Source organism: Haemaphysalis longicornis, unplaced genomic scaffold (genome assembly GCF_048455015.1).
Source record: "Haemaphysalis longicornis isolate Haplotype H1 unplaced genomic scaffold, Haemaphysalis longicornis Haplotype H1 scaffold_6, whole genome shotgun sequence".
NCBI lineage: Eukaryota > Metazoa > Arthropoda > Arachnida > Ixodida > Ixodidae > Haemaphysalis > Haemaphysalis longicornis.
Window position 1 is genome coordinate 96,661,323 of NW_027526407.1, and position 22,415 is coordinate 96,683,737.

The 22,415-nt window shown below is 48.0% G+C and overlaps 1 protein-coding gene across 1 annotated transcript in view; it reads right to left on the minus strand.

The window, feature by feature from the left end:
• LOC144141785 (atlastin-3-like) overlaps positions 1-22,415 on the minus strand; it is a 64,791-nt gene that overhangs the window by 15,371 nt on the left and 27,005 nt on the right. Inside the window, exons 5-9 of the mRNA XM_077673281.1 lie at positions 17,089-17,307; positions 16,874-17,038; positions 16,766-16,822; positions 16,637-16,708; positions 16,427-16,576 (exon numbers count right to left, since the gene is read on the minus strand). Of these exons, the coding sequence (XP_077529407.1) occupies positions 16,427-16,576; positions 16,637-16,708; positions 16,766-16,822; positions 16,874-17,038; positions 17,089-17,307 (663 nt within the window). The remainder of the gene's footprint in view (positions 1-16,426; positions 16,577-16,636; positions 16,709-16,765; positions 16,823-16,873; positions 17,039-17,088; positions 17,308-22,415) is intronic.

The window sequence follows — 22,415 nt, forward strand, 5'->3', positions numbered from 1 at the left end:
TCCGACTGAACACAAAAACCATAGCCACTTCTTTAGAGACCCCTAGAGGGGATGCTAAACTTTTACATGTCTGGGAGGCCCGTTGAAGCTTAACAAAACGATGGAAACGGCAAAGACATAACCGCAAACTCCGCCTCAGAATTGCAGCACTTAACAAAGAAGCCACTGAATACGCCAAACACCTCTCCAAAGAGAACTGGCTTCAGTTATGCGGCAGCCTCCAAGGTACCCTAACCACTCGCCGAACATGGCATTTGCTAAGGTATCTTATGGACCCACTTTACAGCAAGAATGAAACTCAGCGCTCTATTACCCGTACCCTACACTCATTCAACGGATCGGCCCACGACCTCATACAAGCGCTCACGGCTAAATACCTCAACACCTCCCGCCACTTCACCCGATCCTCCTACACGGGGTCGACAAACAATGACCTGGATAAGGACTTCCAACTGTACGAACTAGAAGCAGCTCTTTCCGAGTGCAACAAAAATAGCGCTCCCGGTCCAGACCAAGCCACTTACCGGCTTCTTGCCAATCTGGATGGCGACTCTCTCGATCATCTGCTCCATCACATCATTTTATGCTGGGGTCAGGCCAACTCCCTCCCCAGTGGAAGACAGCTGAGATCCGGTTCGTACCCAAGCCTAATAAGTCCCCTGACCTAGATAACCTTCGGCTCATTTCTCTAACCTCCTGTGTGGGTAAATTGGTTGAACGATTATCATTGAAGCGCCTTCAAACCTTCCTTGAAAACAAGGGTCTCATTCCCAACACCATGTATGGGTTCAGGAAGCATCTGAGTACCAAGGATATTCTCCTTCGAATTAAAGAAGAGGTCCTTGCCCCGGCTACCCGTCACTCCCCGCGAGCAATTCTTGCCTTAGATTTGAAAGGCGCATTCGACAATGTGTCACATTGATCCATACTATCCCGTCTAAATCAAACAGGCTGCGGCCACCGCACGTACTCCTACATTGCTGACTTCTTAACTCAACGCCACGCTATTATCCGTGTAGGAGACGTTCAATCTTAGCCTATTGCACTTGGTGATCGGGGCACGCCTCAAGGTTCCGTCCTCTCTCCACTACTTTTCAATCTGGCCCTCCTGGACTTACCCCATCAACTCGACGCCATCCCACACGTTCATCACACGCTTTACGCTGATGACATCACAATATGGACAGACACTGACTCCATAGGAAAAATCCAAGACTCCCTTCAACAGGCTACGGATGTCGTTAACAAATATGCCTCATCAGTCGGGCTTCAACGCTCGCCACAAAAATCGGAACTTATCGTCATACGCAAACATCCCCCTGCTTCACACATTGAACCGATTTGTATCCACCTTGACGGCCATACCATACGACCCAGCTCCTCACTTCGAATTTTAGGCCTTATCATCTAGGCCAACACGCGTAATGATCAAACTTTATGAAGCTCTTCAAGGCGTTTCAGCAAGTCTCCAACATGCTTCGACGCGTTTCGAACCGCTGCCGGGGCATGAAGGAGAAAGATCTCATTCGACTGGTTCAAGCTCTCCTGATTTCGCGAGTAACCTATGTAACACCTTACCTTACCCTCACCAAAAGTGACACAGAAAGCATTGATCATTTAATCCGCAAAGCTTTTAAGTAAGTATTAAATCTACCTATGAACACTTCGATGGCCCGGCTCCTACAACTTGGCCTCCACAATACGGTATCCGAGCTTATTGAAGGCCACCTATCAAGCCAACGGCTCCGTTTAACACAAACACCTGCAGGGCTAGCCCTCCTAAACAGCCTTCATATCCCATGCCCGCAATCGACTGTCTGTCAGCCCTTCCCTGACCATTAGAGAAGTAACATCCAAGTTCGCCCTTTACCCAAAAATATGCACCCTGACCTCCATCCCGGCCGCCGACAAGCCCGAAGCCAAGCACATGAGAATATTTATGGAAAAAGAACAGATGTCGCCTATACGGATGCTAGTACCTACCCTAACGGTCAACACAAAGTAGCCGTAGTCACCACAAATGGCGCCCTCATTACTTGTGCATCAATGAAGACATCATCAACCTGGGTTGCCGAGGAGCTAGCTATCGCCTTAGCCCTCATACACACGAAGTACCCAATCATTATCACGGATTCCCAAGCTGCCTGCCGAAGCTTCTTAGCCGGGTGGGTGGCCCCTTCTACTTTAGAGCTACTTTTACCACACCAACCCAGCCGGAAGGTAATATCACCTGGACCCCTGGCCATTCCTCCCTGACGGGCAACAACTTTGCTCATCAGCAAGCCTGCGCCCTTTCTCTCCAGGCTTCCGTGGAAACCACATCGTCAATCCCGCTCGTAACGTATCAGGACATCACGCAATATTACCGGTCCGACAGACAACACTTCCCTCCTCCTCACCCTGCACTATCCAAGGAAGAAGAATCGCTGCTCCGCAGACTACAAATCAATACCTTTCCTCACCCAGTTCGCCTGCATCGTATATTTCCAACTCAATACTCTGCTGTATGCCGGTTTTGCTCACAACCCGGAACTCTAGCTCATATTATAATACAGTGTGTGTGCAATCCCAAACGTCCACCTCTCCGATCCCCTCTTCCTAACCCTGAGCTGTGGGAGAACCTGGTGACCAGCGGCCGTCTGGACGTCCAGCAGCTCCTGGCATCCAGAGCGAAGGCTCTCTGCTCACTTGATGGATTCCCGGACTAGGGAACCACTCCCACTTTAGAAAGCTCAAATAAACGTTCTCTCTCTCTCTCTCTCCCCCAAGGGTGAATAAGGGGAGAGCATAACGAAGTCAGGCTGTAAGTGCAGGGAAAGTGGGGCAGAGATCGAGAGGCGCTCGTAAAATGTCAATCGCGTAAGAAGGAAGATGAGGGACTCCGTGGTTGCTAGGAGGCCTTTCACGCTGAAAAATGGCAGCGCAGTTTCAAGTTCCTGTTTTAACAGACATTAGGTTAGTATAGATATCTTCGTTTGTGACCGATGCCTGTGTATCTCCCGCTTGTGTAGACGCTGACATTGTCATGATGCGCTCGATACGATGTATGGGAGCGCAATTTGCTTGGATGTAAAGAGAATGTAGAGAAATGGCAGTTCGTATGACTCCACGAAGTATGGGAAATTTACCAATGGTTTGAGACACGTGTTTTATCATTGCACGTGTGTGCTGCATGTTTTTACAAATCACACATGCCTAGTGAAAAATTGCCTACGTCTTTTAACTTCATGGCACAATCGCAGAGTAGCAGTGAAAATAACTACTGTAAATTCATCTTGCCCGGTGCATGAAGGGTCACCTTGAATTCTTGCGCTCATTTTTTGTTCCCTCTTCGCAACTGAGCAGTTCGCATCGAAGGCTTGCAAGGTGGTGGCGAAGGGCAGTGAGAAAGATCCAGGGTGTGTGTCGCGGCACAGTTACCACAGCAACTTGTGATGTCTGGCGCTGACAGTGCTGTACGCAACTGTAGCTGCCCGGTCGATGGCTAGTAAAACGTATTTGAGAACACAACGTCGTGCTGATTTCCCGATGAACTTAACATGACACTCGCTGCACCACTCTTACAAATCTAGGTGCAAAGAATACCTTGGAGAAGACAAGAACGTTTTTGGTGTCAATATCTGAGACTGCTTTTTCTGTGGGCGCTACACTTTGAAACCCCCTATCAGCTTCCGCGAGCAGGTGCGTGTAGAAACGTCCATGAACACGACGTATGCATAGGGCAACAGCTCTCCAAACTGGAAGCGCCAGTGACACGGCCACTATAAGCCCCAGGTGTTCCCAGCAAGTTCTCGTAGGCGCTCTAAGTAAGTATCACGTGTTTGCTAAGGCGGACTTAGCCTTCATCGAAGTGCCAGAAATTGCTCCGCCTAAGAAACACCTTATCGTATCAAAGACAGGGCAACGCGTCAAATGTCCGTTAGTTCGACCGCAAAACTCCCAGCAGCAGGAAAAACACCCCTTCGCCTACTCCAGTGACCTCAGGAGAAAAAACGGGAGGATCCCAAATATATGTGGTACCGACGTAAAGCGACGTTTTTCATGATTTTCACATCGCTTTTAACGTCAGTGCTCTGAACTGTGCAATGGAGTTCAAGTGATGCGATTTTCAATATATCGGGCGGGTTTCTCGACATAACTGGGATGAGACGAATGTCCGTGGGGAATGTCTCTTCGGCTTGACGAATAAAGATCGTTGAAACTATGAGACGTACTTCCACAGATAAGAATAAATATTCAAATTATCCATATACGTCGCAAGATGGATCATATTCACCAAGCAGGGATGATAGAGGCAAGGGCGTGCAGGAACCACACCAGACTAGAGACCGCATGAGTTGCACCGGTTCTGCCGGCTATGGCACAAAGGGACCCATGAATGCCGTAGCTACTTTACCCATGAAACATCACTAGTATCACCTTGCCCTTCAGGGACTACATAGGACGAGGAAGCGGCCATTGCCCAGACCATCCCCAGAGCAAATGAAGAGACTGTCGTAAAGGTCTCGCCGCGTGCATGTAGAGCCTCTCTGTGTGAAGTGAGTTTCATGGCGGCTCTGGATATCCGGCTGCACCGTCATTCTAACGAAGAGTCAACAATGCATAAACACCAGCCCACTCCAACTTCAGAGCAACATGACAGGCCCCGAAATCATCAGGGATCTATCACGCCAAGTGACCTGATGGAGTAAAATCTGCGTAATTTTTGCTTTACTGTTAAGGAAGAACAGAGCAATATAAGTCAGACAGAAGGGCCCATCCTCGCCCCCAAAAATCCTTAAGCAAAAGGAAGCAGCACTCCCTACAGCTCCTCCAAACACATATAATTCCCAAACTGACCAAGTTGCACTGCTTTTATCATACGAAGTACTTCCCGCTGTGCAAAGTTTTCCGTTCTACCGGACTCAGTAAATCTTACGATGCAAGTGTTCTTAAAACTACTAGATTCCAAGAATACCGCACACCTCTCAAGCTCCGGTCCCTAGCCCTACCGTCGGCTGGTGTAAAGGGCCGTTGTAACAGGAGTGTACAATGGAGTCCTGGACTGATGACTCCAGCCCACATTTTAGTGATTGTAGTTAAGTTTATTCTGCAAGCTCTACTCGCTTATGTACGCAGTCCTTACGACGTCTCCCATCTTACATTTTGCTGCGTGGTGCAGGCGTGTATATTAAGCCTGACTCTTATTTCCGCAACACATGCCTTAGACTCCGAGGAAAGGCTATCTAGTTGTGTTGCGTTTGTGTTGTGTCGAGTTTTATGGCGCATAAGCGACCAAGGCCCTCATGCGCCAAACTGAAGTTTGTGTGCTTACTTTTGTGTGTTCTTACTTGTGCCTAGGAGATTTAGAGCTTGTTTAGGAGCTTTGCTTCTTCTAAAAAACCAAAAACAGAGGTATTTCAAACAAAGACATCGTTTTCCAGGAGTACACTGGTGTGAAAGGCGGTGTGTTCGTTGTAGGAGGGTTTAAAATGTTTTTAATTATGAAGTGTTTTACGCTCGGGTGCACCAATATTTCAGTCACGTCATATCCGTCACAGAAGTGATGTCGCCAGAAAAAGTTCCATTGACGCTGCGACGCCCGGATCTGAGCCCATGCACTTTCGGGCCCTCTTACTGCAACAGGAGGTACGTGGCGCTCTACCGACTGCAATATGAGCGGAGACTTGCGAATGCGCCTTATGGTCTTCCCTATGACTCATTCGGATGGTGCTGTCGTCTAGGAGAGGCGAAGGGAAGTAGCGCATCATGACGCTAATGAGCGCCGACAGTTGGCGTCTCGATGCCAGCGCCTTCGTTCATGGAAGACGCGCGTGAATTGAGGCACCCTCATCTGTGGCGTTGTTCTCATGACCATTGTGTTTTAAGCTGCTGTTTCTATGCATGTGATTTTTAGTTTTGTTGTCCCGGAATAAACCGGCTATCTTTTCTGCTTCTTGCGTGCCGGCGTCACTTCGTCTCCGTGGGCAGGCTTGCGAACCCTTCGCATATGAAGGAGGTCCCCTTTACATTCTAATTAAACTGTGAAGGCACTTTGAACTTTCGTGAGTTATCTATTCCTGTAAAACAGGGATCAGCCACAATTTTTATTGTACACCACAGTCGATTGGGTAATTTCGCCATTAAAATCAGAAACTGGGTATGAATGCTTTTCAAATGCCTCTGTATCCAGTTTACATTAGCTTACCCATTTTAGATGCAGCGGGTAATATCGCCGGCACTTTGAGTGAAAAGAAAATGAAAGAGGAAAACAAAAAGAGAAACACCTCTTTTTTTCTCAAGATCGCAAATTTCGCACATGAGAGTAAAATATGGTTTACTGTAACATCTTGGTCACATTCTTCACATCATAGGCTTATCTTGTTTCATCAGGAGAAAATTATGTGTCAGATGTGTGTGTCCTATAGAATGTCTTCTGTGAGGCGATCTTCCGGTCTGATTTGTTCCCGTTCTGATATAATGGGTTTAACCGTGGGAAGTTTGTTAGTTTCGGTATCCCATGAGGACTGATATTTGGCTGCGAGTTTACTGCGTATAAAGTTCATGCAGTCACTGTGATGAATTTTTATTTGTTGTTCCAATACTGGGCTGTGCGGCGCATGCATGAGCTCTTTCGTTCGCATTAATTGCCACGTGGCTAGGTAACCAGCAAAGTTTAATGTTGCGTCCTAGAGCTTCGGCTGTTACTACATTGTGTATTAGTCTCCTACTATAGGCTGGGCCAGATTTCTGCAACTCAGTGCGGTGTCGGCGCTGAGCGAGTCTGTGTAGATAATACTGTTTTTGATTGCTTGTTGGATCACTCTTTTTACAGCCAGAGCAATGGAGTAAGATTCAGCTGCGAAAATTGCGGCACCTGGATGCAGCTGATTACTTTCTCACACTTTCCTTGTGCCACTACAGCCCCAATGTAGCGTGATGTTTTTGAATCATCTGTGCAAAAAAGATGTCGCCTTCATATGTCTCGTTTAGTGATAAAAACTGGTATATCATGTATTCACGCGGTGACTTCTTTTTTTGAAAATCTGTTAGTGAAAAGTTACATACAATACGAAAAGTACACCAAGGTGGTAGTCGGTCATATGTCTCTGGCAATTTCAGGTAATGTGTACAGCTTCTGGCATATTTCTTCAAACCCGTGAAGTAATGGTTTAATTGCTTCGGGTTTGTTAATAAACAGTGTCCTATACGAGTATTTTGTAACTATGGTATGTTTTGGCAGTGAACAGATCGTAAGGATGTATGAGCGCGCCAGCATCTTTCTTCAGTCTGTGAGTGGTGGTTTATTGGTTTCGACGTAAAAACTGTTGATGGGTTACGTCCTATATGCCCCAGACGAGAGACCTAGACCTAAATTGTGAAGTGGGTCTAATCCTTTCAAATAGGATTGTCTGGCTGAGGCATACACAATGCTACCAGAGTCAAAGGAGGAACGTACAACAGAGTTATAAATTTGTTAAAAACAAGCCCTGTCCGAACCCCAGTGTTCGCGTGACAGGGCTTTACCATGTTTAGAGCTCCGGATGCTTGCTTTTCAATATGTTGATGTGAGGTAGGAAAGTGGGCTCTTTATAAAACATTACGCCAGATAATGTATGTTCGTTTTGTATGGGTAAGTCAATTTTCCAGTGATGTATGGTGGGATTCGTTTGTAAGCCTCGTTTGAGTGAAGTAAGAATAGCCACTGTTTTGTGTGGTGAAAACGGGAAACTATTTCTGTCTGCCCAAGCTAGTCTGTTTATGGTTAAATGTACCTGTCTCTTACATGTGGCTACATTGGAGGATGTGCATGCTATTTGAAAATCATCAACATAGAGATAATAGATCTTCGATTTTGGAATTATTTTGGATATAGAGTTCAATCTTAGGACACGCAGTGTTGTGCTTAGAATACACCACTGAGGGTCCCAGTTCTCCTGTACAAAGTTCGTTGAGACGGTTGAGCCCTGGTGCACTTGAAATGAACCGTTTACCATGAAGTGGTTTAGACACTACAGTATTTTTCTACGGATGCCTAATTTTAATAAATCACGCATGACTCCAAACCTCCATGTGGTGCGGTACGCCTTCTCAAGGTCAAAAAGACAGCAAGGCAGTGTTGTTTGTGCATAAATGTTTCTCATATGGTACTTTAGATGCGGACAAGATAGTCAGTTGTTGAACAGGCTTTTTGAAAACCACACTGGTGAACATCGAGAAGTTTGTTTGTGTTCCGAACTAAGCTTAGTCTGGTACTTATGATGCGTTCAAACGTTTTAGCTAGACAGCTGGTAAGGGCAATGGGTATATAACTACTAGGAGAGGTTGGCGGCTTCCCAGGTTTAAAGAATGCTACAATAAATGCTTTTTTCTAACCTTCTGGCATTCTTCCCAGTGCCCAGATTTTGTTAAAAAACTTCAGAAGTGCTTCGACAGAAGGACCGAAGAGATATGCGAGTGTTTCGTAATGTATTTCATCTGGGCCGGGGGCGGTCTTCTTACTGGCCAACAGAGCTCTTTTTACTTATTGGAGTGCAATTAAAGTGCTGTATGTTTTTTTTGTGCCCCCGCATGTTGGCAGTCTTTGGTTTTCTGCTGAGTTTTTGCACTTGAAGAACGCTTCAGAGTAGTGTGCAGAACTTGAAACTATGGAGAAGTGTTCCGTCAGTATATCTGCATCCTCTGTTATGCTTGTTTGTATACCTGGTGCTGTTAACAGAGCGAGTGTGTAGGCCGAGTGAGTTAAATTTAGCTGACGAACTTGCTCCCATACCGGTTTTTGATGTAACTGAGCTGTTGATGGAGGAGACAATTTTGCCATGAGGCTTTCTCGGCATTGCAGCGGAGGTACCTTGCTCAGGTAGCTGGTTGAGGAAGCTGGCTTAGTGTGTCTTTTAAATCTTGCGGCATATTGTGAGCTCTGGCTCCAAGTCCACACATCAAAATAATTGTTTTGAATGCAAGCAAGGTGGCAGCCGCTGCTTCTGTTCTAGTTGTAATGTTGTGTTCTCGAGCTGCAAAGCCATTTTGAACGATTATTGCAACACCTCCAGAAAATCTGTTTGTCTGCTTTCGGTCACGGCGGCAGACCTGATAATTTTTGCAGGATGTTTTGTGCTTAGCACCCAAGTTTGTTTCTGAATACATACCGCCAGAGGTGAGCGTGCGACAAATGTGTTTGAGATCATTTAAGTTATGTAATAATCCCTTGAAGTTCCAGCGGACTATGGATGCGATCGTTTCTTATTTGTATTGTTATTGTGTTCCTTATGTATCATTTGTTCTTGGGTGCTACAACTCTTGGATGTGGCCTTTTCTGGCGCTCAAGGGATGGGCGCCTTTCTTTGTTGGTTTGTGAAGCCGTCACGCCGGCGTCACCTCCATCTCATCGTATGATGGCAAAGGAGTATCTGACGGATCAGGCTCTTTCGGCCGTGCCCCCTAGAAAGGCTGGCTGCGCGTGCTACAGGTGGCTGCAGCAGCGCAGTGTCTGCGAAAACAGAACCGGCGACTTCATTATCGTTGCTCACCGTGCCTTCGGGGGCCAGCGGAGCAGAAGTCGTAACCGCAGATTCTCTCCCAGCAGTGCTGCTGGACGCCACTGCCACTGGAGGTTCCCCAGTCGGTGCAGCAGTGTCCTGGGCTGCTTTCGGCAACCCAGCGGGAGTGAGGGGGAAGGACCGTATCTGCACTGCAGTACTAGGTCACTGCCGAGACAAGACGCGGCATTGTCCCCCAGCGAGCTGCGTCGGCATATGCACTGAACGAAAACATAGACTGTTTTTTGCGCACTTCCGGAAAAGTGACGCTTTCAGATACTTTCGGGTGTATGATTTTCTTCTCATTTTTGAAGACGTCGCAAGACCTGGAAAAGGCTTAGTGGGGTTCTTCGCAGTTTGAGCATTGGAATGTCTTGCTGGTGTAGTTCTCAGTTGGGTGGCCATGCTGTGCCCATTTCCAACATGTCAGCCTCCCTCGGCATGTGTTCGTACCACGCCCATAACGCTGACACTTGAAGCACCTACGCGGGTTAAGAATATATGGTCGAACCTGACAACGTAAGAACCGCAGCATTGATGGTCTGAGGAAGGGTGCTTCTGTGAAAGGTCAGGACAAAAGTTTTAGTTTTGATCTCTTTTCCATCGGTATCTAATGGTAATTCGCTTCCAGGCTGTTACACCTTGGTGATGGAGGGCTTGAACAAGATCTCGTTGTGTTTCGCTCAATAATTTTAATTCAGAGATGACCCCCTGTGAAGTGTTCAGGGAGCGGTACGCTGAGACAGCTTTTTTGAGATCACACATGTTAGTCTGGTTCAGAAGTTTGCCTCACTGGTTCTTGGTGTATACTGGTGTACATCCCCTGATGACAATTTTTTTGCCTTATATTTGCTAGCGACAATGAATTCCAGGAGTCGTGCCAATTTGAACACGGACTTGATCGTGAGTACAATTTCAGCTTCGAGTGAGTGAATCATAAGAACTTTGGTAAAGTTGTGTGGTGCACAAAAGAGTTGTCTGTTGAGGAGTGACTTGTTTGTTTCGCTGCGTACCCTTTTCGGGACACGATCAGTTTGGAAAGGACTTTTTAAAAATATCATGCGCCATAGTACAGAACCGGGAACAGGGGTACTTTCCCCTTTGACGTTACCCTGGCAGTAAAAGAGGTCACGGTGCTCCCTGCCTGGTAGACAGGGAGCCCATAGGCCGGAGCTTGACCAAGGCTCCGACGGCCACCGTTTACGGCTTCTGCCCTTCACCTTGCAGCACCTCGCTACAGTTGAACACGTGTTATGTATGGAAGCGGGGGGTCCGCGGTGTCACTGCTCACAGTCACCATGAATACTCAAGGTGCCCCATGCGGGGAAAGGCTATCTAGTCTTTTTGCTGGTGCAAATGTACGCGACCCTAAGCAACCGTGACCAGGATACACTTCTCGCGCCAGCTCCAAGCGCACAGCAACGCACAAACGGCGAAAGCCTCCCCCGCAGCGGCGGCGGTGGCCGATATTCGCGAAGACAAGCATTCTATGGTGGTTTTGTAGAAAACTGCCGGTAAGTGCCGGGATGCTCTTCCTAAAATACTATAGCGCAAAGAACGGGAACGGAGACAAAAAAGACGACGGGACGAGCGCTATTCGCTCGTCGTCTTTTTTGTTTTCGTTCCCGTTCATTGCGCTATAGTATTCTAATGATGTCCTACCAACTAGCCCAACAGTACGTCTTGCTCTTCCTAGCCCACGGAGCGGAGGCGAGTAGTCTGCGGCATCCCGCGGCTTATTCAGCATAGAAACTCGATCATATGCAAAAGCGCCCAAAAAGCAGTCAAAGATGGGGATAAAACTTGGCTTTAGGTTATTTTTACATCAATCGCTAGGGCAGTGAGAGTGGGGAATAATGAAATGAAATAAGAAATTTGTACCACTACGGAGGAAGTTACAAGCTCTCTGAAATGGTTCTATAGTTTCAATTAAAAAAATGTTAACAAAATGCATGCAATTTGTCAAATTATTGTAATTCGTACCCAAAGCTTAGTGAAGCAATATGGTTCCCGCACGGCGAAGCCTATGAGCAAGACAGGCTCTTAGCGCATCGGCAATTGAAAAAGAGGCTACGATTTCTCCTTGCCGTATGGGCTGGTTCACAGAAGCATCGAAAGTGTACGTCCAAAGTATGGACGGAAGAAGAAGAGGAGAGCTGGCCAGTTCTCAAGAGCTCTACAGAAAACTTGGGAGAATTGGCGAAATGCCCATGAGTGTCACCTAAAAGCGTTGCCACCGTGCACGTGAATTCATCTGGATCGCGCCAATATCATACTTTAGGCCGTAAGTCAAATTTTCGCCATTTTACGGTCTTCTGAAGCTGCGAGGTGGTGGTGCACCACTACCTCTAATACCAGCGTAGCTCAGCGTCGCCTATGGATGTCACGTCACCACATGCGGTAGCCCCAGGGGCTTCGTCGTTCGTCGTTCCAAGCCAAATACCATTGCCTTACGATGTCGGCAACATAGACCAGCAGTCATCGGAAGCATTTTTACGCTCTAAAGAAGACGACGAAAACAAAACTGCACCATAAATAGAAGCCACCCGACGTGCTCAACGCAAGAAGCAGAATCCTCCAACTCCATATGAAGGCACAACCCCACTGAAGCCGGCGATGAAACCGACCAGGAACTCCAGCCTACTTTCAAGGGAGCCAAAGCCACCTCCACTTCAGGAGAATGAATATAAGATGGTCATTTGCCCACAAAATGGCCTAGCACTGATGAAAAGTCCGCAGACGCGGCCGCGGAGACGCCAGCGCCATCTCTCGCCCCCGCCGCGGATACTCCCACGGCGAAGTGCGAGGAGGTGGCGCCACTCGTCGGCACCCCAGCAAAGAAAGAACTGCAACTAAAGCGTGGCAAACTGTTCGCATGGCGACGCAGTGAAACATCCGCCTGGCTAGGGGCACGATCAAATGCAGAGCATTTCCGGGGGCGCACGACGTTAAGTAGTTTGCGTTACGTTAATGTTGTTGCACTTGTGGCAACTGCTGACGAGGGAGCGCTCGTCAGCAGTAATTTGAATGAGTCAATGATATAAGGCGCGTTCGTACAGTCCCATTCTGTGTCGGCTTTGTGGCGCAGTGGGTTGAGCACCATGTACATTGCGTTCCTCCCGCAGGGTCGAGGGATCGAAACCAGGCGCCGGATAGTATTTTCTTTTATATAGTGTAGGGGGAGGGGTCCGGAAAAAGACGGTGCGGACTACGACGGGACAACGCGGGTGACATTGTGAGTTACTGAAATGCTCTGCATTTAAAATTAGCTCTTAAACCCTTGCCAGCTGCATTCTGCACGAAGCAAAGCTCACGTGGCCAGAAGCGGATTTGAAGATCAGAACTAATGAGGTTCAAAACACGCTGGTTGTTAGTACCCCGTAAATAGCGGCGGTGAAAGCGCTAATTAAACTTCAAGAGCTTAAGATTGCAGGCACAATTTTTCCAGTAACCAGCTACGGAATCTCACCCGACTATTCCTGAAGGGGGGATTCACAACATCTGTCTTGACGCCACAGCAGAGCAAATAATGGCGGTTCTCTCTGCCCCTGGTTGTGAGCCTCTCACGTGCAGAAGACTTGGCGAGACGGGCACAATACTGATCACATTTGCTTGGAAGAGCGTCCCTTTTTGTGTACATCAAGGGAGTTGAGACCAGGTGCTTACTGTAAAAGCGCACCCACACCCTCTGCCACTTGTGCCCCTCAACAGGTCACAGAGCCGATGTTTGCCCCAAGCCTAACGCTTTCACAGACACTCACTGCAAGCGCTGTGGCCTGTTGACAAAAGGACGTCCCGCACCACTGCCAGCCCAAATCGGCACTCTGCGGCGGGAACACGTCGCGGCTAGCAGGGAGTGCCCGAAACGCTTTCTTCCACCAGTCAGTGGGAGAAAAAGCCAAGCGAGGTCACCAAAGCTCGCCGCACAAGCTGGGAGTCAAGATCCCGCTCCAGATCCAAAGGACCCGCCAGGGGGACAAGGAAGACCCGATCCATCTCCACGTCCTAAGAGAGACCAGCCAGCGCCAAGCGAAGATCCGCTCAAGACGCCACGTCGGTGCAGGTGAGCTGGGCTCAGATGCTCTCTCCACGTCTCTCCCCTGCTCTCCCCCAATCCACCGAAGGAGCTGGCGGAGCTAAAACGACTAAACGCTCAGCTTCGTGCCGAGATTAAACAACAATGCGAGGCAAACCTACAACCCCATAATAAGCTGCTCACACTGAAGGCATAAATCAGGCAAGGGATAAACCATACGCCAGAAAAACGCAAAAAACCTGAACCCACCACACGAGAGCCCGCACAAATACCCCCTTTAAGTTTAACTTCCCAACCCGCCAATATGGCAGAATTCCCGCCTGCACAAAAGAATACCCAAATCGCCGAAACTGTAAAGCAAATGATAGCCATTTTAAAACAAATCACACAATGGTTAGATAAATTAGTAGGACAGGGGCAGGCAGTCCATGCTTGTCATTGTCCCCGAGACCTCAAGCCTTACAGCAAGCCGTCAACCCTGACAGACGACGCCACCTCTCAAGATGGACCTACCAAAAAATAGGCGCACTTCCCATCAGCAATCAAAGCTTACCATATGGCAATAAAACTGTAGGGGCTACAAGAAGAAGTTAAGCTCACTAGCTTAGTACATTTCCACCACTGAGGATTTACCCGATATTATTACACTTCAGGAAACAAACTCCCCCGCGAAAATTCCTCGCTTCGACACCTACGAAGATGGATCCACGATCTCTCTCTCCACGCTATAAGCAACCGACTCACAGCTATACAGCACTCACTCCAGCAATCGGAGCAAATTGGAATACTCACTAAAATCGTACCAAGTAAACCTAGTTGCACAGAGCTTATACGTGTTAAACATATATTTTCGCCCCCAAGGCCAAGAAAGTAATCTTTCTCATGTCATCAAAGAAGCAAAACGCATTGCATTCTCTCATCCACTTGTTATCACAAAAGCTTTAACGCGACACACACCTTATGGGGCTACAGCTACACTAACAAAAGAAGGACCACATTGCACTCCATCCTCCAAGAGTAAAACTTGATTCTGCTATCAGACCCGCATGCTCCCACGTGTTTGGGCAATAGTGTCTCCAAAGAAACGTCCATATCTCACGACTACCACAGGAAACGTCAACGCTATGTGGTCTCCCACGGAGGAAACTCTGGGAAGCGCCCACTCAGTCCTTGCCACCACAATACTTGGAAATTTATACGCTGCCCCAATAGGTACAACCAAGCTAACGGAGTGACCGAAATTTCGCAAACAAAGGGACGAAGCCCGGCTAAAATGTGCAGCCACCCAGTACCTCACGCTAAAGGAGTGGACCACCCAAATTCGCAAAGACGTGAATCGCGTTACAAACAATATTCACCTTATCACGACGGATCCCTGTGAAGATCCACACCTTCTCCCCTTATAAGAAGCAAGAAGGATCCTAATCAAACGATGGAAACGCCAGCGCCTCAATCGTCGCCTGAAAAAAAGGATAGCTCTGCTGACGGCGGAAGCAGCCCGCTATGCGGCTCGCCTGTGTAAAGAAAGTTGGTTATCCCTTTGTGACAGTCGACAGGGCACGCTAAGTACATCAAAGACCTGCAGACTGCTGTGATATATAATAGAGTCTTCCAAAAGCAAGACAGAATCCAATCACACCATGCGAAGGGTAATCCAGACCCACCCAGAAAATTCTGCTGACCTCATGAAGTCCTTCTAGGAGAAAAACCTCCCAGCCTATTCAAAAATCCCACTACCTCCTATTCAGGACAGCGAAATGTTGGATGAAGACATTTACACCCACGAAGTCAAGGCGACCCTTCACATCATCAAGCACAACACGGCTCAAGGTGGGGACGGCATAACAAATAAGCTACTTGGCAACTTAGATAACGAGATTAATATTGACATCACGGGCCATCTCAACACAGTGTGGGGGTCAGGTCGACTCCCGGAAGAATGGAAGATGGCAGAAGTGCGCCTTATTCCAAAGCCTGGAAGGTTATCGAGCACAGAAAATCTACGCCCCATCTCCCTAACATGCTTATCAATTCCCACCATCCACTCTCTGCAGGCGGAGGAACCGGCCATCTCCCTAGCCTTTGCACAAAGCTTTGCAGAAATATTTATCGCAGACAGCCAGCAAGCCTATAGAACCTTCTCAAGTGGTTGCATATCATGACCTGCCAGAACAATTCTTTTCCAGCATTCTCCTCGACATCCCGTGAGGATTATTTGGGCTCCAGCCTACTCCGTCATGTCTGGTAACGAAGCTGCCCATGAGCGTGCCCGAGAGTTGACCCACCAGGCAAGCCAGGAGTTCAGCGAGAAGTAGCAGGTCGGCCCCCTCTTGTCGTTCCAAGAAATCACCCAGCGTTATCGCCTGGAACGAACACTATATCCCCCTGCACACAAAAGCCTCACTAAAGAACAAGAGCGCCGCCTCCGAGGCATCCAAACAAAACTTTTCCCAACCCACTAGAGCTCACATTCTGGCCCCCAGCCTCCTGTCCTCCTCGCAATGCCACTTCTGCGAGGCTCTTGGCGCTCTCTACCATATGATGTGGGGCTGTGATAAGAACCCCCCCTACCCCCTTGCCCTTCCTTCCCCTGAGCACTGTGAGAGAGCAGTGTCCAGCTTGGACCCTGACGACCAGCTTTGGCTCTGGGACAGTGAGCCCAAGAAGCCAGACGGACTTAAGGGGTCCTGGAATGAGGACGTATCCACAGGGCTGTCTGCTTTTGAGACACGTTTCTTCCTCCCCTCCTCCAAAGTATCACGAGAAGAATCTGTAATGCCCTTTACCTACATTCAAGACTTGAGGAGCTCAATAAAGAGTTTCGCTTCGTCCTCAAAAAGGAAAGGCTACATTTAATGGAAGAATATTTTACCTTTTTGAGTCTATCTTTGTGATGCTTGGAATAAGTGACCCCTCCGAGCTTGGGCGCGTTATCAAAAAGCTCCAGTGCTGATTCTTCCACTCGCTGATGCTTGTCAAGCAGACTCTTGCTATCCAGGTACGACTTGTCTCCGCGAAGCCCCTGTGTGTCAATACGAAGCATATGAATTGAGAACGCATGCCGCGTACTGCGACAACTCACTTTCTCCATGCCATTCCTGTAGTGCTCAATAGCTTTGCTCACAGCCGTCAAGTTATTCGCTTCGGCGGTTGCCTGGAAGGTGAGAATACGCTACAACTAAACGATCACAAACACACAATGGTCATTCACCTCGAACATAGATCGGGGCTCCGGGAGGGCACCTTTGTTGAATATTTCCACTTGCCGCTGGAACAACCGGTAAGGTAAGACAGGGACAAACGTACTTGGCGAACATACCTCAAGATAAACGAGTAGATCCTGGCAAGTGATTTCAAAGTCACCGTTTTTCTTGACTACCAACATATTTGGGTGTAGCACTGAAGGCACCAGCTCCCGCAGCCCCTCCTTGAAGTCATCGTCAATGTCTGATAGGAGCCCTACGAAAGACTTCGTCGACGCGACCTGCGGAGCACCAGACCTGTTTTGGTGCCATTTAAAAACATTAGGTATACCTTTTTTCCAGGGTGCGGCATCAGGAAGCAGCACATTTCCAAGAAGCATGACCGGATGTCACGCCGTACATTCTGCAGCTCCGGTTCCTGCTTCTCGGAAACCATCAGGCGCTGCTCTAATAAGCTGCGACCCCCTTCAAAGCCGTATTGCCTCTCGTAAGCGCATGGCCAGTCTCTGACGAGAAACATCAGTTTTTGGAATGGTCTCTTCCCTGTAGCCTGTAACACGAGATGCAATGCAATGAGCAGTTTGTTCCGCCGGCCACTCTTGGCAGTGCCACTTATGAAAACAGTTTGCAATTACAATGCAACTTTCAAGCGAGGTGTGGACCACTGACCTAAATTTCGCATAGCAAGCTATATCGACGAGTATTGCTGCTGTGCTTAATTTTTTTCGGTATTTGAGGGACGCTAGTTTCTCACGCAACGATTAGCAGACTAACCCAAGCACTGAACCCTGAGCTCCCATGTTTCATGCGAAAATCCATCGCACATAAAAGATATTCCAGACACAAGACACGGTTGCCACAAATGCAATGTAATACGCCACTACACAGTAAATGAAAGCGAGCCGGGTGGGGATATTCATTGGGTGTATGGTCTGGTAAATCCTCCAGCAGTACAATGCTTAGTCCGCACTGAGGAGTGTGTAAAGCAACCTACGCATAAGGCGCCGTCAACCAAGTGACGGCGTAAATACGCAGCGATAACACACCATTGCTCCAACCGAGGACGCAGGTAAGCACATAACCTCAAAAAACTCCGGCTGGAAAGATTCATGCACGGAAAAGCTCCGTCCATGAGCGGAGTTAAAGGAAGAGCCTCTCGCGAGATCTCGGCGCAAACGAGAGGGCAGTCGTAAAGATGGCCGCTGCTCGCCGGTGGACCGCTCAGATATAGAAAGCGTGGCCTGTCGCCTGCAGTTTCCAAAATATGACAGTCTTGAAGGTTAAAGGGCATACAAGAAAGGGATGTCTCAGCACGATTAACCAAGACAGTTCCCGACGCTTTGTAGGGTGCGCGCGTTCGCTTCGCGGCGGTGGAATGGGGCGGTGGGTGCGCGCAGAAGATCGAACAGGATACTTCAAGTGCCGATCGGATCAACAACGAGCGTAGGACTCGTCCGCGCATAAAAATGTTGCGGTGTGAAAGCAACCAATCTTCCTACAGAGCAAGGTGGATGTCGAAAACGGTAGGGAGGCTTTCTGGCCTGTACTTTGTAATTTGGTACGTGCATACTCGATGTAGTCAACCGATTCTGATTGTAGGGTTTAACGCGCCGACGCAGCGCAGGCGATGAGGCGCGCCGTAGTGGAGGGCTCCGGATTAATTGTGACCACCTGGGGATCTTTAACGTGCGCCGAAATCTCGTACACACGGGCGTTTTTGCTTTTCGCCTCCATCAGAAAAGCGGCCGCCGCGGCCGGGAATTGAACCCGTGACCTCGTGCTCAGCAGCGCAAGGCCTTAGCCACTGAGCCACCGCGGCGGGTCGATGTAGTCAACTAACGCCGTGAAGATGCTACCGTCGCGGACTGTGACGCGGTGGTGGTGGCGTAAACCTGAACATGTTTGTGTCTGGCTGCAATCATTTGCTAAGACCGACCCGCCTAATGCCTTCATTCTTCATTAAAAAATATTCCAGGAGCTGCACTTTGCTTAAACTAACAGGAGTCGGCCAAAAAGAAGCTAGCCTTTTCCGCAATGGCCCCATCGCTTGTAGTGTTCAGTTCACAATTCTTTACATTGTATACGGCACATGATTGTACAAAGTAGCTACACATGTTTATTTATTTTTATTTGTTTTCCTGTGTAAAATCGTCCCCCATCCTTTATAATCATGAGTTTCCAGTGCTACAAAAGCTCTAAATTTGCCGTAAACACTCCGCGAAGGTGTTGCTTCAAGCATACATCGCCCGTTCGCCCTCCGTCACTCGGGGAGAAAATCTCCCCGTCGTTTTCTGGGAACGTTCACGAACGCCGTGTCGTGCACACCAAGGCGCTGCCGTCCGCCCCTGCCGTTTAGGGAAGGCGATTACAAGAAGGAGGGATATACGCACAGAAAGCAAGTTGACTGCACCGAAAACATGTGCACGTAACGGAAGTTCCTATGCCCTTTCCAATGTCGTCATCTTGTTTACATTCTGGTAGTTAAACATCTTCCTTTCTTCGGGCTTCGTGACATTTCTTCATTTTCGTCATCTCTGAATACCCTGCTTAAAAATTTTTTTCTTTTAGTGAGTTCTCGGTTTTTTTTATTGAGATGTCGTATGGTTGTGGCCTTTCCGTCTCGACTGCGCTTTTTTGAATTCCGTTAACTTTTCCGTGGTTCCTTTTTCAAACGGGGCTAGTCATGTCATTCTTGTAAACTCTTGCAAATTTGGTGATAAGGATAATCGCCAAATACGGTGCTGATTTCCCTATCGATTTCTGTGTTTTACAGAAATCGCATGGTTTAAAGGATCCATGAAGAGAAAACAAAAGTTGTTTTATTCGAAAGACTAGGTGTTTCATAGTACCCCAAGCGCTTTCCCGGAAGCAAATGATGCTTTATTCACTGAGAAATAAGGCAATTTAAGACAAAATTTTAAATCTTCCGCTAAAATTGCACATTTGATGACGTGAACAATGGCGTCATACGAGCCGGTCCATGAAACAGATACTTAGTATGTCGACTCCATATAGCACCCACACGCGGGAATCAGACAGGAACCGAAACTCGTGCCGAAACCAAGACGGCGGCCATTTTAAAAATACTAGTAAAAGCTAGTGCACCCGCAGCCCTAGTCATGGAATCGCCTGATCCGGAGAACTAAACTCTCGCCGAGGAGCAAGGGATCGCATTTAACCACCTCACACCACTTGAACGCTCAATGCTTCTAAGTGCACGAGCGGCAGGAGTTGTGGGATACCCGGTGGACGGGAAAGCGACCATTCCGCGATAGCCATAACAGACGAACGCCCTGCCGTCGGCACCGCTGCCTCGTCAGCCCCGTCGCGACGGACGAATACAGACTGGTACGTATGTGCCGTATTTCTATTACGGTTAATAATAGTTCAACTTTAGTAGCAGTATCGCTTATGCCAGTTGGCCAGTGTCGTGTATGGAAAGCCGTTCGCGCGAGCTCTCTGCTCCGACCAGAAAGATACGAGCGTCAATGCACGCTGTGTACGGCATTTTTGCCCCAAGGTCAGAGCGCTTTGACGGCGATTTGACGAAGTTGGCGACGAGCGCCAGCATGTCCATGGAGTGAGCCAACGTAAGTGTCCCTGCCGTAATCACTTCGTCGAAAATTAAGCGAGCACACTCGTACTTCCTTTAGCTCCCTTTCTCCTCCGTTTGCAAAGTTCACAAAACGTAGCCACTTGCTTCGCCGCGGTTCGTCGTTTGGCAGCACATGAAAGGAGATATCTTCACCGGCGGAGATGTCGCACTCCCTTGACGATTTGCCCGTACTACATGGGCATTTCAAAACGCAGCAACGAAATTTCATTGTAAAGTACTCGAACAAACAAGTTTTCAGTAGTTGTAAACTAGAAACGAGCTGGTAACGACAACAGCAAGCCAACACCATTCGAAACTTATGCGACGACTGGCACTATCTCGTCGCTTCTTGCTGTTCCTTACTCCCCTCGTTTATATTTTTACCTTTGCTGGTTGGTGATATGACGGCCAACCTCTTGTCAAGGGATAAAGATACCAAGCAAGGTCGCGGCTGTACGTGCTGGAACGGTTCGTTGGCCCCTAAGAGCCTCGAACCCGAAAATTCGTCTGCGCGACGGCAAGATGTCGAGCTCGGCCGGCGGTTGTTTCGTAAGCATTGGCACACACGCTTGCGTGTTCATTCGGAACTTCAACAGTTTACTCCACCGTTCTTTGTCATAAAAAGAATGTGCAGTATGTTTCACGGACATATAGCTCGCTATGCAAACTGTAAGCCCTGCCTAACATGCGTTTGCTTTTGCCGGCCTCCGCCAATCGCAGAGCATTCTCGAGTGACATCATAGGTTCTGTTGGGGAAAATGAGCTGGTGGGTCGCATGGTCATTTCCTTTTTTCCTTATTATGTAGCTTATTTGAGCGAAGTTTGCGTTATAAGTGGTGTCGTTATGGTTCTAACGAGGCAACCTTTCGAATGAACCAAACTTGTGTTTTCTCTTCATGGCTCCTTTAAAGAGGGAATATATGTTTTTTGCTTTGCAACGTTTTTTCCCTTTTTTCGGAATTTGCACTAATTAGTTAGTAGAACAGGCGCAGATGTGATGGGTGTACTTTGGAGCTTCAAATAAAATATCTTGGGATTTCAACAAGCCCAATCTGTATGACTATGGGGGGCACCGTAATGGAGTATTTTTGGCAGTCTGGGTTTTTTAAATGCAGAGCATTTCAGTAACTCACGATGTCACCCGCGTTGACGTCCGTAGTCGTAGTCCGCACCCCTCCCCCTACACTATATAAAAAAATACTATCCGGCGCCTGGTTTCGACCCCTCGACCCTGCGGGCGAAACGCAATGTACATGGTGCTCTACCCACTGCGCCACAAAGCCGACACAGAATGGGAGGCTACGAACGCGCCTTATATCCTTGACTCATTCAAACTACGTCAAGAAGCTGCTGATACAACGCATTCACCACCACCAACTCCCCGAACACTAAACGTTAACGCAATACACCCACCCCCTATGCGACGCATTTACTCGAGTCCCCCTTACGGGGAGATGGGCCCAATTTTTTTACTTGGCGAAAATATCAGCAGACTAGATTTGTTGTTTATCGCGTTATTCAGAAAAACGTCACTGTTGCCGGGATCGTATCACCATGCTAGGGCTCAGTAGCACAACATCAGTGGGCCACCGTATGGCTGGTAGCCGCGTATATTTTCTACCATATTTTATGTTTTAACTGATTGGTATTTCATATGAGTTTGATGCGAAATATCTCTCGATGTGACTTAGTCTCCATTATCGTATTTGTTCGTGTTGCATATATATTTTTGGGTATCGGGTGATGTATTTTGAACTCAAATATTTCGTTCTGTTGTGAAGTTAACATGGCCGTACTCGGACAATGAAATAAATGTTTGTTTGGTTCTTTGCAAGTCTCGGTACTCGCCTGCTCATCGTGGTTCTTAGAAACAAAATATTTCACTAGACACTCAAGAACACTTATTCGGGCGGAGCTTCAGGTAAAATAAAATGCTCCGCCGGACGCATAAACACGCCCTCCTTCAGGGTGTGGTTAATTACATAAAATACTCCGCCAAATGCCACAAAAAACTCCTCTCCTCAATATAGTAATATATACAGCGAAATACTCTGCAAAATACC